Genomic DNA, 16565 nt, shown 5'->3' on the forward strand with positions numbered 1-16565 from the left:
TTTGTGTCTTCAAGAGAAAATGCAGTTTAGCTTTACTTGTTCTATGCATTGATAATGGTATAAATGCTAACTAGGTAACTCTAAATGATCTTTAAGCTTATAATTTATAAGCCACAGAGTCCCAACAGGTTAAAAGTCTTTTCTTCAATGCATCACCAGATTTAACCCTCAATTCGTTCTTTACTTAGAGACTATTGCCTGTTGGGAAAAGGTTGTATTTATAGTTTTACTAATACTAAGAGGTAAATGTATTATAGAAATTTTTGAATGTGAAATTCTCTCCACCAAAGTATAAGAGGTTATTGCATAGATATGGAAAAGATTGATTTCCCTGCCTTTTACCTCTGGGACTCAATTTCATCATCATCTATCAACATTTCTGGTGTCCATTTTTGACAGAGCACTTTTCTAAGTGCTACTGATGTAGATGCAAAGTAACAATTGACCTCACTTCTTAGTATCCCTAGTAAGACTGAGCCAGATGAAAGAGGTCTAGGGCAACTCCAGACACATAATGTATGCAAACACCCACATTCCCAGATGTTCATCAGTGAATCTATGATTCGTACATCCATTCAATCAGTCAGTTCATTTTGGCCCTATGCTAGCTTCGGAGATGAGGATGCAAAAATGGATAACATTTGGTCCCTGCCTCAAGGATTTCTATGTAATTTTGGACACAGATAAATATGTAAAAAGTTAAACCACTGTTTGAGAGGGGAAAGAAGTCCTACTACAGAGGAGGTTAAAGTTAAATACATGAGGGTCAAGGAAGGTTTTCTGGATAGGTAGATGGCACTTGAGCTGAATCTCAAAGAATTAGTATTTTTAGCCAAATAGACCATTGAGTGTGTCAGTCCAGCCAGAAGTTGCTGCCCGTGTTCCTGCTAGGTCTAGAGACAGTAAGGAGAAATGGATGCCCATATTCATCCATTCTCTATCTCTCACTGCATCTCTGTCTCTCTGTCTCCCTCTCTTGTGCATCCATGCTTACTTTCACACACACACACACACACACACACACACACACACACACACACACAGTCACTACCTCCCCCATATATTAACCCCAAGAGAAATTACAGAAGAGACACTTCCCAAATTTCTCCCATCCACTCAAGGTCCTTTTATTTTCTGTAGTTTATAAAAACATTGACACTTAATTTTTTTTATATATTCAAATATATACCCAAGGAAATTACATATTCCTGGAAAGAAGGAACCTTAGACCCTTTTACATTTTGATAATGCCTAGGATGATATGACATGTATATTTCGTGATTAAAAGTTATTATTGAAATAAATAAATAATAACTATTAGAACTATTGTTAAGAGCTGACTCTACTGGGGGTTCACATGAGTACAGCTGAAAATTCTAAGTCACTTTAATGTCTGGGTCAGTTAAAACTTCTAAACTGACAAAAAAAATCCAAGACAATGAGGCTGGGAACATTTTCATAAGGGCCAAGATATTGTTTTTTGTGACTGCTGTTCTCACCTCAATTGTAGTGAAATAGTTCTTAGATTATTCCCTCACCATAAACATAAAAGGTGTTCTCAGCAACTCAGCCAGGGGTTCAAAATGGGGTTACACTTCTCCGTCTTCTAACCCTTCCTGAAATCCCTCCTACTAATTCATTCTGGGTGTCTCATATCACACATGCACCATTAACCAGACTGCTCACTGACCATGTGGCATCTGCTCTTTTCTGCCTCTCTTGCTCTAGCTTATCACCAAAGCTTGAAGTAGTGCCACCAGGACTTACCAAAAGTGCTCTCAATGCTGTTAATACCCACTGAGGGTGCCAAATCTGCTATTAATGACTGCCAAAGGCTGCTTCATAGCTGCAGGTGCCCAAAGTGTCAAAGGTACTGATGTTTCTGCTGCTGGCTACAATGCCCAGTATCTACCCATCAAAAGCACCTTAGCCAGTGCCAACTGAATGTTCTGCCAGTGCCACTGAAGCCTGCCAATGTGGGCACCACCACCAACTGGCTGGTGCCCAATGGTTGAGGGCACCGATGTCTAAAATATAGCACCATCTCTGCTTGCTGATGAAGTTGTCGGTGCCAATTATGCTGACTCCTTTTGTTCCCAATGTCCCAAAAATGTTCCATGATGCAGCTTTTTTACTGAAGCTTCTTCTTAAGGCTGATCCATTGGAGCTAGGCCAGGGCCTAGTCAGAGCACCAGATCCTGAAATCCATTCAGATTAATGCATTCCCTGTGACACTTGTCTATTGTCCTTTGAATCAAATACATATGCATTGGCCACCTTCTTTGAGCAGAAGAGTCTTTTGAGGACTCTGGATTCCTAATTGAAAGCACACTCGTGCAAGCCCAATCCTGCCAGTTTTCCATACATTCCCACACATGATAGATGAACACAGTCCTATTCAAACTGAAATCCATGCACACAGCTGTGGTCATCAAGCTGACAGATTCCCAGTCTATGTTAGAGAACAAGGAACATTCTATTTTGTGTTTCAGAAAATCATACAGAATCTGACCTCTTCTCATCACCTCTACTCCAGCTCCCTGTCCAAGCCAAGTAATGTCTTGCATTACTTCCAGAGCTTCCCAGCAGGTCTCCCTATTCCTACTCATGCCTCCCTGTGAACTATTCTCAACAAAGCAGCCAGAGTGACTCTACTGAAACAGAAGCTAAACCACGTTATGCATCTGCTCAAATTCTTGGACTGGCTACCTGTTTCTCTCCAAATGAAAGCCAAAGCTTTCCAAGTCCTTCAGAGCTGTACCTTCTCTGGCCTCTGATCACCTCTCTCTGACTTGCTCCCCCCTGCTCTCTTCCTGTACATGCTGCTCTCACCCCTTTGGTTTCCTTGATATTCCTTGAACAGGTACCAGTCTCACTCCTTCCTGAAGGTCTTTGCCTCACCTGTTTCCTCTACTTGGAATCTTCTCCCCCTAATTGCCAGCACAACCACTTTACCATCCTTAAATCTTTTTTCAAATCTTGCCTTGTGAGTGAAGCTTTCCCCAACCACCCTGTGTAATTCCACACCTTCCTTACTCCACAGACACTCCAACATATCCAATCCTCCTACTCTACTTTCTCTTTTTTCACAACACATCACTTATTGATTAATTTCCTTATTTATTATGTGTGTTAGTTATCTGTCTCCCCCACTAGAAGGTAAGCCCCATAAGGACTGGCACTTTTATATGTTTTGTTCATTGATGCATCCAGAACAGTACCTAGAATATAGTAGGGAGGCTATAAGTGTCTGAGTGAATAAATGAATGAATAGATGAGTGGGTGGATGGATGGATGGATAGATGGATAGATGGATAGATGGATGGACAGATGGATGAATGTATGGTAGGTCCCCAAATTTGTCATTCCTGTACTAATTTTTGGCCACCATGTCAATGATATCCTTTGTATTTCCTTACCCAGGCAGAACATAAGTTACTCATTTGTATACTGCTAACTTTGGTTTTATGGCACATTTATCTGTTTGAAGTATTTCAGTGGATGATGTTATTATGCATATGCCTGGAGGCTCTGAGAAAGGACATGGTTTTTAAATATCAAATAAATAGAATTGGTATTCAGAACATTCATTATTTTCTGAAAACTCAAGTTTGGGGAATTTTTTTTGTTGTTGAGATGAATAACATGCAAACAGTTTTCCTGACTGATAGTAGCATTTAAAATTTCTGTTTTAAGAGCAAAGCAGTGTGCTACATAACCATTAAATATCTACATGAATGTCAGAAGATATGTACCATCAGAGGAAAAAAAAGTGATTCTGTATCTTTTTCCAAATATAATTCATATCACTGGTGGAGCTTGAAAATGTGAATGATGGTGAGCATTGTTCAGCACCTTACTCTACTTGCAGTAAATCCCCTTCATCTTTAATCTGAGCTTTTGTTTCGTAGAAGAGCTTTGAAGCAAGGAAATACATCAAAATAAATAGTGATGTTTAACAAAAGTATCTAGGGTCAAAATTATCTCCACAAGGATTTTAGAAATGAAAAGATGGTTAAAAAAACATGTCCTTTCACTGAATTTTTAAAAAAGCTTTTACAAAAAAACTTCAGAGTTTTAAAACTATTCAATGATATCATTCAACTCCATAACCATGTTTATGGTGTACTGAATGGTGGCTCTCTTGGTCTCTTCACCACAACCCCACAGATCTTACCTGGCAGATAACTGCCAGGTTGTTGGTGATGCTGCTGATAGCAGTTACTCGATGTGTGCATAGAGATGAAGCTGATGAGGCCAATGTCTGGCTGGCAGCACACACACTGCATGCAAAGCAATAAACAGATAGTTGTGTAGTTGTTGCTATTGTTGCCATTGTTTTTTCCTAGCATGATTTGTAGAGGTTGTGTGTTTGGGAAGCTTCACTTCTTAAACTTGTGGTGAGTCCAGTGCCTTTGATCAATAGGGGTGCTAGGGGTGCCTGGGTGGTTCAGTCAGATAACCGCCCAACTTCTCCTCAAGTCATGATCTCACAGTTCGTGAGTTTGAGCCCCATGTCAGGCTCTGTGCCTGGAGCTCAGGGCCTGGAGCCTGCTTCGGGATTCTGTCTCCCTCTCTCTCTGCCCCTCCCCAGCTCATGCTCGCTCTCTCTCTCTCTCTCTCTCTCAAAAATAAGTAAACATTAAAAAAAAATTTTAATGGGCTGCCCCCTAACCCTGATTCTGTTCATTGCTTCTGAGCCCCATGTCAGGCTCTGTGCCTGGAGCTCAGTGCCCGGAGCCTGCTTCGGGATTCTGTCTCCCTCTCTCTCTGCCCCTCCCCAGCTCATGCTCGGTCTCTCTCTCTCTCTCTCTCTCTCTCTCTCTCTCTCTCTCAAAAATAAGTAAACATTAAAAAAAAATTTTAATGGGCTGCCCCCTAACCCTGATGGCCAGAGGTAGGACTGGTCTGGCCAATAACATCATTCCCTGAAGTTCATTCCCTGGACAGCTCAGGGCCTGGAGCCTGCTTCGGATTCTGTCTCCCTCTCTCTCTGCCCCTCCCCAGCTCATGCTCTCTCTCTCTCTCTCTCTCTCTCTCTCTCTCTCTCTCTCAAAAATAAGTAAACATTAAAAAAATTTTTTTAATGGGCTGCCTCCTAACCCTGATGGCCAGAGGTAGGACTGGTCTGGCCAATAACATCATTCCCTGAAGTTCACCAGCCTACTATTCAGTGCTACTGGAAGTTGATCACCTCTGTGTCTTGAAAATGTTTTTTAATAATGCATACTTTGTTGTTCATTGCTTCACCTGCAGTTTAGTACACGGTCTAAGGTTTGTCAAAATAAGGGATACCTCAGGCCCTCTCTGGGAAAGACTAGTTTGCTTCTTTTATTCCTGAGATAGTAATCAAAGGGCGTTAAGATACCATCCAAAGCACTTTACCTTTACTCCCCCAAAATGTGGTGCCAAGTAATATCCGGATATCACTCCTACACTGCTCCTGCCCTGTGCCTAAAGCAAGGAGTCTTCAATTGTCTGATTACTCAAGAGACCCCATGTTGGCAAGGCTTAGTTGCTGATGGGGAAAAATATAGACGCTACCATTACTATAAGTAATGCAACTATAAGTGCATGATGACATCCAAATACAGTTTGCCTACCTCTGAGGGTTTAAGTTTCTTCCTATTCTTCTATAGAAATTATGCCCATAACAGAGCCTGACTCTAAACAAAGGGACTGCAAGCCACAGATTTGTACGTGTTACATGTCTCCCTCACCTGCTGCATATGTACAACCAGAGACCTGCCACACCTCATTTCTTAACAGTAGTCACAGTGTTTTAATTGTTTTGGTTCCCACAGAAGGAATCTCATTACATGGAGCACCCAGAGTCTCAAACTCCGTAAAGGATATTTTCCTGAAGATCTCCTAAAACCCCTCACAAATGAGATAACGTATGTGAGAGCACTTTGGGGTCTTCAAAGTCTCATATTGTTAGGTGACATTTTCATCATTAATAGTCCTATCCATTCTGCAGACGTATCTCTCCTAGCAAAGTTGCACTGCAATAGCACTTAGATGGCAATGGATAGACTTTTTTCCGGGGCCCTGTGGTCAGTGGATCTACATTTCTCTTTCATGTTCAGTCAGTCTTTTAAGAGCCACTGATGAAACAGCACAGTGATGTCTAAGCCCAAGTCTCAAAGCCTATGGGAGATCTGATCCTCACACTACTTGATGGACCTGCATTTGGACTGGGCAGCACACACCTGCTAGCCCTGCTTGTCCCGGTTTATTTTCAGGGCTGCTGTTAGTCTGAGTCTTGTGTAGCAGCAGGACAGAGCAAAAGAGGCTAGAACAAGGAGCAGGAATAGAGGGGGGCATTGGACGACATCAGTTGTCTGTATTACAAAAGTCATATCAGGGAGTCTGTGAGTACAGGTGGGAAAAGAGAAGCCACAGTCCATTGTAGCTTCATAGGCAAGTTTAAGTCTCACTGAGACTGGTCCACTGGGGCTGTTGCAACCAGTAGGTTTACATAAATGATGGTCAGGTTTGTGTGTTTGTTTCCAGGGATGACTGCCCCTGCCCATGGGAGGATCTTTACCAGTATTTCACATACAAGGATCCAGCTCTCACCAAGTCCAAGCTCTTACAACTGTTTTAACACAAAGATTATTAACCCCAAAATTACTCCAGCTATGCCTCTCATCCTATAATCTCCAAGAAAGGCCAGCAAAATCCCAAAGCAAAAGACAAGCCCTCTATGTCATCTCAATCTCCATAGCACCCTTGGACTTATATTCCCTTGTATTTCAGACCTTCCTCAACCCCGAGTCCTCATTTCTCACTTTTTTCCAATGCCTTTTCCTTGTGCTTTCTCAAACCTTCCATCTCCCTCCTTCTCTTTCCATGCAGACTCCATTTATATAATTCAAATAGCTCTGATTGCACTTTCTACTTTCTCATCTCTAACCTATACCTCAACCCAGGGCAGCCTAGCCTCAGGCTAGATCCCATGAACCCTTCTCCATCCTCATCTTAGTATACCTTTCTGCAGCATTCCATCACTGCTGACTATACCTTCTTTGAAACTAAATTTCCCCCACTTTCCTTCTTGTCTTGACTATTCCTTTTTTGGCCTCCTGAGTATACTTCTTATCTTTCACTTTGCAAGTGTTGGTTTGTCCTCACACCACTTCTCTTCTCACACTACACACCCTCTGCGGTCTCATCCATGCATGATTTCAGCTCCCACTTACGGCAAAAATAACTAAGATTTATTGAGTGTTTCTGTGTGCCAAGTACGGTGCTAAACTCTACTTGCATTGTTTCACTGAATGCCTATGACTACCCCCAGAGGTAGATGTTAATTTTATCTCTCACATTACTAATCAGAAAACGGATGCTAGGGAAGATTGAGTAGCTTACTCAAGGTCATACAGCTAATAAGTGGAGGAGCCAAGACACCCACCTATACTCTTATGAGGCCCAAAGTTACGTCTCCTCAGATTTCTCCCCCAAATTTAGAGCACAATTCCACAGCATCTATAATTTCTCATATCTCAGAATCATGCATGTCACCTCAGTCTATTTTCTTCTCTTTCTCAGCTAGTAACATCACCATGTACCCAGATACAAGGTGTCAAAGCTAGATACTTGAGGTTTTCCCACAACTTCCCCCTCTTATCGCTTGCATAGTTTATCACAAAGGGATGACAGTGTGATTGACAAAAAGATGCCAACAAACACAGTAAAAGGAAATGAGGTTTCTTTTAATGGCAACAGATGTGAAAATTAATGGCTTCACAAGAGACAGTGCAACATACTGTCAAATGGAAGTATAGGCTTCCTTAAATGTTATGTATGAAATTCCCTTATTTTCAATTCTGTTTGTATTAGAGGAAAGGCTAAGCTGCTAGAATAGAAACTCCATAATGTAGTGGTTTAAAGAATAGAACATTTACTTCTCCCACGTAACAATCTTGAAGTAAGCAGTCCAGGTTTACAAGTTGGCTCTGCTCTATGCAATTCTTGAAGAACCCAGGACCCTCCATCTGTTGCTCTGTCATCCTCTAAAGCACTGCTACTCAAAGTATGGTCCACGGACTGACAGCATTAGCATTACTGGAAGCTTGTTAGAAATACAGAATCTCAAATTCTCCATCCAACCTATTGAATTAGAACCTGAATGTTAACAAGATTTCCCACATGATTCTTTTGTACATTAAGGTTTGAGAAGCATTTCCCAAACTCTGGGGTATTACTTTGCCTGTATAGTCAAAGCTGGGCTACAGACACTTTATGTTCCAGCTCATGGGAAGACAAAAAAAAAAAAAAAAAAAGGCAACTCTAGAGCAAGGATCCTATCTTTTAGATTGAAGGTGACCTGGAAGCTTCTTTCACTGCTGACTCCAATTTCTGTCCCAGCTTAGATTTTCCCCACACTTTGGGATTCAATGTGTTGAATCAGATGGCCTTGCTGTGACCCTCTGTTAGGAATGCCTACTGCCTACCCACCATTCTGCCTCTCAGATTACAGACTGTGCCTAGCTCCCATTCATATTCAGCAGTTCTGCAGGCCTGGCAGCTACTGGAGCTGTCTCTGTCTAGCTCTGTCCTGCCAGATGTTCCTGCTGGAAAAAGAGTCACAGTGCTCCTTGTGGATGCTTCTGGCGACTCATGAAACAAGTATGGATGCCATCTTATCTTTAGCCTAAATGTCCTGTGTTGTCTTTTTTATTTTATTTTATTTTATTTTAGTTTTGCCTTTGGGCTTCTTTTTTTCTTTACTGGATAAATAAATCTGACACTAATTTGACATTAACTTACAAAATATAGAATTGCAAGATTTCAGAATTATATAGGAACTTTGAGATCATTTGCCCAACACCATCATTTTATGGATGAGAATGCTGAAGCTTGGAGAGGTGAGGTAACTTGCCCTCAGTTACACAGCTTGTTAATAGAAGATTTGAGATGCTGGGCTATGGAAACAAAGCCCAATGCATTTTGTAACACAGCATATTACCTGTAATTGGGTCTTGGTTTGTAATCATTTTAAGTAGTTGTGCAATATTAATGTTAGGCATAAATATAGCCCTCATTTTCATAATATGTAGTACAAAATACAAATCTCCTTTACAAGTGGACTCCAGTTAATTTGTTAATTTGTTAATTAACAAGTTGTTAATTAAAGTTAACAATTTGTTTTAATTAACAATTAACAATTGTGATTAACAATTTAATTAAAAAGTTAATTTGTCACTTAATCTTCATGTGTTCATTAAATCACTTAATTTAATAAACATTTGGCAAATACCTGATATGTATGAGATGCTCCACTAGGCACATAAAAGACGACAAAATGGCTAAGACCTCGTTTCTTCATCAAAAGGGTGACAGTCTAATGAAGAAGATGGATGCTCACATCTCTAGCTATAATGGAATTATATGAAAATTACTGCAAAAATCTTGGGGAAGATATGATTAATTTTGACTTGGGAGTAGGAGTAGCATTGGAGAAGCCTTCACAGAAGAAGCAATATTTAAATAAGACCTTTTAAGAATGGATAGAATTTCAACAGGAGAACAGAGGAGAAACAGTATTCCTGGCAGAGGGAATGGCTTGAGCAAAGGTACAGAGGTATGTGAGCTATAAAATGGATTATGCCCCCCGAAATCATACTCCTAAGATCCAGAATTACTGAGTTTTGGATTAGTAAAGCTGCAGGACATAGATGTTTACTAGATGACAGCCAGAAAGCTTGGGAAGGATGTTGATGTTAGCTCAGTTCTGCATCCCTGGTCTTTCTCAGTCTCATGGAGATGACTTTGGACTCGTAAATTAAACAATTTGGATCACTTTATGTGTCATCTTGGCTAGGCCATGATATCCAGATGTTTGGTCAAATTCCAGCCTACATGTCACCATGAAAGTGTTAGTTAGATGAAATAAACATTTAAATCAGTGGGCTCTGAGTAAAGCAGACTGCCCTCCATTATATGGAGGGACTCCATCCAATCAACTGAATGCCTTACAAGAACCAAGACTGAGGTCTTCCACAGAAAAAGAGGGAATTCTGCTTCCAGACTGTTTTCAGGCTTGGGCTGCAACATCAGCTCTTCCCGGGTCTCCAGTCTGACAGCCTGCCTGCAGATCTCAGACTTGCCAGATTTCAAACTTGTGCATGTGTGTATACACATCCTATTAGCTCTATTTGGAGAACCCTGGCTCATATAAATACCAAGGATTTTGAAATTTAAAAATGACTGTATTAGTTTTCCCTTACATGTCAAAATTTCAAAGCTTTACAGCAACGAAAAAATACATTTATTTTTCTTACAAGTTTGTAGGGCAGCTGTAGTTCATCTAACTTCAGCTGGGTTTGCCCAAACTCTAGTGACCCAGGGTAGACTCTAAGCTCTGGGTTACATTTAGGTTTGCTCCACAAGTCTTCATCTTTCTCCTGGGACCAGCAGTTATGTGACTGCTCAGCCACTTGTTATTCTTATACTAGAGCATAAAAACACAAAAGGAGGAGTAGATCACAGAATTACAGAGCCTTCCTTACCTATAAATTGCCACACTGACACTTCTACCTGTACCATTGGCCAAGCAAGTACATGGCCAACATCAGTGGATGGAGAAGTGACTCCAATCACAGTGGATACAATGCAGATCCCTTGGCAAAGGGCACAGAGGCATAATTCTAATACAGGAAGAAAGTGAGGAATTATAAATAACAATTCAATCTACTTGAGTGGCTTTGTTAGGTGCATTTCTGAAAAGTAGCTATCTGCTGGGGGAAGGCAGAGTATAAAGAGGTTAGCAGGCATAAACCCTTTTTAAAACAAGATAGGAAAGGAATGAAGTGAGGGAAAGAGAGGGATGACAGAGGAAAGAAGAATCTTGATTAGAAGTTGAAAGGATTAGCAGCCAAAGGATTCAATATTATGCAGTTTCAAAGCATAGGCTAAAAAAACACACGAATAAATAAATAAAAATAAGCACGAACCTAATTTAGAGCAGTGGTGAGGAAAGAAAACTGAGCTATTGAAGACGTATTATATTCAAAGTACTGTGATAGGCAATTTACATGCCCTATATCATATAATCTTTACAACAACACTTGAAGTAGATATTATTGTCAGGTTCCAAAGTCCACTTTGGAAGGAGGGAACTAAAATCTAATTTATGAGACTTGTTGCCTAATTAAATATGATAGTAAAACAGAAAGAGGAAAGTAAGATGACTCCTGAGCATCTACTTGAGAAATGGTGTAATACTTACCCCCCTAACTGAGATTGGAATCTGAGAGGGAGGGCCGGTTGTGAGCTGAAGTAGATACATTTTTGACTTGTGTTATGTGATAGCTATAGGCCCTCTATGTGAGAAATCCTGCAAATTTTTGGAAATTTGTATCTTCAAGCTCAAGAAGAGAAACCAATCCTGAAGAAACACTATAGAAATAGAGGCCAAAGCATTCCAAGCATGGAAAATAATATTAGCAAAAATACAAAAGTGTCTTGCACATGTTCATGGCATGGCTAGCAACTTAATATACTGTTTAGGGTACACATGGCAGAGTAGTATGGGATTAATTTGAAAACAAAAGTTTGTACTTGATCGCAATTGTCCTAGAATTCTGGAATAGGACATTTGCATTTTTACCGAGAAGGAGCCACTATAGGTTTTTGTGCAAGCGTTGACTTAAAAGCCTGGCTTTTTGGAAAACTGATGCAGCAGCATGATATAAGCTAAACCAAAAGTGGGAGGCCACGTGGAAGGCTCTTGTGTTAGTTTTTGTAAGCACTAACAAGAACCTAAACAGGGTAGTGACAGTAGGAACAGAAATGAAGGAACAGATGGAAGAATTGCTTCTAAAGAAATTATTGTGCAGCACAGTAACCACTCTGCATACCATTAAATACGTGTCAAGTTAATTTTGTAACTTCATTTGGCTCTAATGCTTTCCTCTATTCAGGTATGCAGAGCCTTCGTAATTGATTGGTCATCTGTTTATATACTTTCTAATTAAGAGTTATTAATTTCCCTGAGGGAGAGACTATGACTGTTTTGTTCTGTACTGTTCCACAACATTCATCAGAACAGACACTGACTAAATATTTATCAAGTCAGTGGCTGGATCAACGCTGCCCCCGTACACATCAGCATGTTCATCTCCAGGTTCTCTTCACTCTTGCTCTCTACCTTGTTCCCATCTCCCATTCTCCCACCAAACACGTTCCTCCCTCTCACCTCCTTTAGGTTGCTCAGGGAGAACTCGCCTCACGGGAGTAACCAGATTACTTAGCAGTCTGCGTTTAGTCAGATACTGATATGATTTATTTTTTTTTCAATCCTACCTTCAACCAAGTTCAGCTGCTCTGTCATTTTTAATGTCATTCAGACATATCCAATAACTTTCCAGTCATGTAAAATATTGAAAACTCAGTGCCAATCCACTTAAGCCTCTAATTTTATTCCCTTTGACCTTCCCCTTCCCAAGTTTAGGCTTACCCCAAGGGACTGGTACTCTTTTCTGATTCTAAATTTGCTGCCACTGGGGCAAGAAGGAGGGATTGGAGGGGAAAACAAACTTTTTTTACACTAATAGGGTTTGCTTTGAAGAGGTCTAGTTGGTATCCCCACCACCACTCTTTGGCCAACTCTGATCATCAACCAACCTCTGTGTAGCAGATGACAAGTAATTGCTCTCTCAAAGGAGTAGTGTGTGTGTGTGTATGTGTGTGTGTGTGTGTGTGTGTGTGCGCACGCACTGAGTTCTCTGGTATGGGACATCTGACTCCACCCCAGACTGATTCAAGGCTTCCTAAGTTTATCCCCTGTATCTGCTGCTGGGGTCATCAGATCCTGGATGGCTAACAGTTAAGACCTTTGCCAAGCTGCTAATTTCAACTCCAATGAGCTTCTCTTCCTTGCTTCTTGCCCTTTCTCCAGTTATTTCCTTCTGTCAACTGGGACAGTCAGGGAGTTTCCTAAGCTGCAGTGAGTAATCAGCATAGTAGCATTGGATCAACCACCTCTTAATAAGTACTGGAGAATACCCTAGCCCAATGTTTTTATAACTCTATAGAATATGAGGTACTTAATACTTTGTGCCTCTGCTTTGGATCCTAATCTTCAATTTTACACATACACAACATTCAGTTATTTGCAACTGCCACTAAACTTCATTTTACAAACCCTGAGTTGTCATTTACATTTGTAGCTACTGCATAATAAACATTGTGTTAAGTGTTACTGAACAAACATTCAGTGAGTAGTTAAACTGGGTCAGTCCAATGTACAAGTGACATACAAAAAGCCTGATGCAGTTCAGACTGTCATGCAAATGATGAGTTACACCATAACTCCCAAGAGAGGACATTTAAGCCTCAAAATGGAAAATAGATTGGGAACTATAGGAAAGAGGAAAGGAGAAAAAGTAATTTAAAAATGATGGAGTAAACATAATCCCAGAAGAATAAGAGAGAAAAAGGCAGAAGAAATCCTTAAAAATATAATTGCCTTGACTTTTGATTGAGCTTGTCCAGAAGGAAAATAAGCTACAAGTTCTATTTGGCATATATGTGGGGAATTTAAATATGGACTGTATATTAGGTAATATAACTTTATCAATGATAAACTTCTTGAGTGTGATGCTACTATGGCTATGTAGGAGCATGCCCTTATTCTTGGAAGATGCATACTGAAGCATCAAGGGGTGAAGTTTCATGATGTCTGCAAATAGTGTTAGGGGAAAAAACATCTTTCTAATGGTTCACCTAAAACAAAGTGTGTTGTGTGCATGTGAATGAGGAAGTGGGTGTAGAGAAAAAGGTAGAAACCAAATGTGGCAAAACGTTAACCTTAGGTGACTCTGGGTCCAGAATGTTCTGGAAAACACGGAAATGCTCCTCCAGGCTCTGTCATCAAGGAAGGACTTGCCCAGCAGCAGGGAGAGTGGTCAGCAGACAGCCTCCAGCTGTCAGCATCTGCAGGGTCTGCCTCTGCTATGGAGAGCAGCCTCGCTAGAGTCATGGTTCTCCCATGGCAGCCATATCCAGCTGAATGATGGGGCACAAAGGCTGCCCAGCACATGACCTCGAATAACATGACCTTTGCCACAGAGGCTTCGCCAGGACCCATCACAATCCGTCTCCTCTTCTGCCCAACTCTGCTTCTCGTCCCTCGTTTTCACAGGTGTTGATCCCTAATGAACACCTTGAATCCAAAAAAAAACAAATGGAAGAGTGAGAAGAATCTCCAAAATGAGAATGCTGCATAGTGACAGAAAGCCTACCATGTTTAGGATTAAAATCTGAATCCCTGACAGCCAGACTAATCTTTTCTCTGCTAACAAATCAGAATCATCTAGATTTCCATTAATATTTATCTCCTTGAATCTGAAGGGAGAGGAAAACCTATGTATTTTGCCCAGTTTGCTATTCCCATCATGAATTTCACTGAAGGATCACATCCGGTTGCTGAAGCACCACCTGTCCATAATAGCTGAAGTATTAGATACACCGCATGGCATCCAGAGCAACGCCAAGCCTTAGAAGTGAGTTACTTCAAAATCCAAGAACCACAAATTCAACTAAAATTCCAAATAAAAGCCAAAAGACTAGAATAATCATACAAAATTTTAAACCCAGAAGTTTCTCTTGCTTAAATTACTTTCACACTCCAATTTAAACTGAGAAACATTATGCTGCTGTCACACTTCTTTGTTCTCCTAAAGAAAAAAAAAATCTGTATATAGCTGACAAAAAATAGGAACCTGTCTGCCAGCAAGTTCTCTATTCATGTCTAACATACTGTAGAGTCTATGCAGAACACATGGTCTCTAAACACCCAAAAGCCTCTTCTTCACTGCTTCACACGGCAGTATGTTTCTCCAGCGTGTTTGCACTACCTACGATACATGTCTTGCATAAGCATGAATTCCTTTGGATGTTTAAGTCATGCATTATTTTCACATGCTTTGATGTTATACATATGAGAATTATCATCTACATTTTGGGAGCACAGTTTCTTGTGCCTTCAGCATTGAATTTAATACTGCTCAACTGACATGATTTTAAATTCCATCCAACAGAATGTCAATAATGTTTATAACAGAAATTTGACATATTTTGTTTTCTCAAATAGGGAGTGGAGATAGCAACTACATTAGAAATTTCTGGGTGCAGTTTTGAAAACTAATTCAGCGTGAAAATTATCAATGACTTAGAACTGTGCATAAAGTATTTTGGTTTTCCTTATTTTCTTATCCAAAAAGATCTGTTGCTTCACATCAGATGAATTTCCAAGTGGCAAAATCCATTGTTTGACGGAACACAAAGTAACCTAATCCTAATGTGATTTTTTAAATTACAGATGAGACCCATTGGCCATGATGGCTATCATCCCACTTCTGTCGCTGAGTGGCTGGATTCCATTGAACTAGGTGACTACACCAAAGCCTTTCTAATTAATGGCTACACATCGATGGACCTGTTGAAAAAAATCTGGGAGGTTGAACTTATTAACGTAAGTTGGTCTCTTAAAGACACCTTCTCATTCACCCTTTGTAAATGAAATTCCTGTTGTAGGTGGGTAATTTTTTCTTTCTTTGTTGCTGTTTGGACATCCATCAAGAATTTGCAGATATGCCTTCTGCTTTAAATGTATTCAAGCCCAAAGAGATCAACTAGGTCTGCATAAATAGTTTTAATGCTGATACTTTACTCATTTCATTTTTACTGCTCTTTTATTTCTAATGGCATCAAGGAATGAAAGAAATGAAGAGGTAACATGTAATTATCCTGCCTTCACATTATATTTGGCATCGTGAACATTTCTTTGCTAAAGGCAGTGAAAAATCATTTAATCTTTTAGAGAATTTCTTAGATTTAAATTTTATATTCTAAAACTGAAGAAAAACACTCATAAACTGAAAGATAAAGCATATAAATACCTAATCATTCAAAAGAGGTTTTTTTGTACTCTTTATACCACTTTCTCTCCAAAAGTCCAGTCTCCATGTATTTCATGTCATTAATTATTTTAAATGATCGTTATTAGTAGTAACTAAGTAACTAATTATTCTTTGCTTTTAAAAGTCTGTTTTAAAAATAATATCTTTTCTAGAACATCCACAAAAAACTATTCTTTAATCCAAAAATCACTTTAAATGGACAAATTCTTGGCTGCTTCTTCCAATTTGCCATCAGCTCCTCTTTGCTTTCTGTCCTTACTCCCTCACAAAAGCTATCATTATTTCAGAAGAAACCCATTGTCTGACTAAAAGCCTCTGATTAATTTTGTTCTTAGTCTGTGTGGCAACACAGTGGAACTAACAGAAACTGTATTGCATTTTAGTTGCATCAAGAAGATTTCAGTTCTCCACTGAGAATCCAATATTCATTTGATGACTACTCTTAGCCATTTGTTAAAGGGGCACCTTCCATAGATCAAACAAACATGTTTCCAATTAAGTGACATTCTAGTCAATGATAATGATACAACTTGATAAATATCTCTATATATCGTCTTCTGAATACTGTTGTTCCCCACTGAAGAACAAATACTTAGATAGCACATGAGTCACTCACTTAACTGGCATTAGCAG

At 39.9% G+C, this 16565-nt stretch overlaps 1 protein-coding gene across 14 annotated transcripts in view; it reads left to right on the forward strand.

The window, feature by feature from the left end:
- ANKS1B (ankyrin repeat and sterile alpha motif domain containing 1B) overlaps positions 1-16565 on the forward strand; it is a 1073811-nt gene that overhangs the window by 771638 nt on the left and 285608 nt on the right. For all 14 annotated transcript variants that reach the window (XM_053895881.1, XM_053895874.1, XM_053895876.1 and 11 more), the window contains exon 17: positions 15332-15484. In XM_053895881.1, coding sequence (XP_053751856.1) covers positions 15332-15484 — 153 coding nt within the window. The remainder of the gene's footprint in view (positions 1-15331; positions 15485-16565) is intronic.

Source organism: Panthera pardus, unplaced genomic scaffold (assembly GCF_024362965.1).
Source record: "Panthera pardus isolate Hobbes unplaced genomic scaffold, ASM2436296v1 HiC_scaffold_6, whole genome shotgun sequence".
NCBI classification, from domain to species: Eukaryota; Metazoa; Chordata; class Mammalia; order Carnivora; family Felidae; genus Panthera; species Panthera pardus.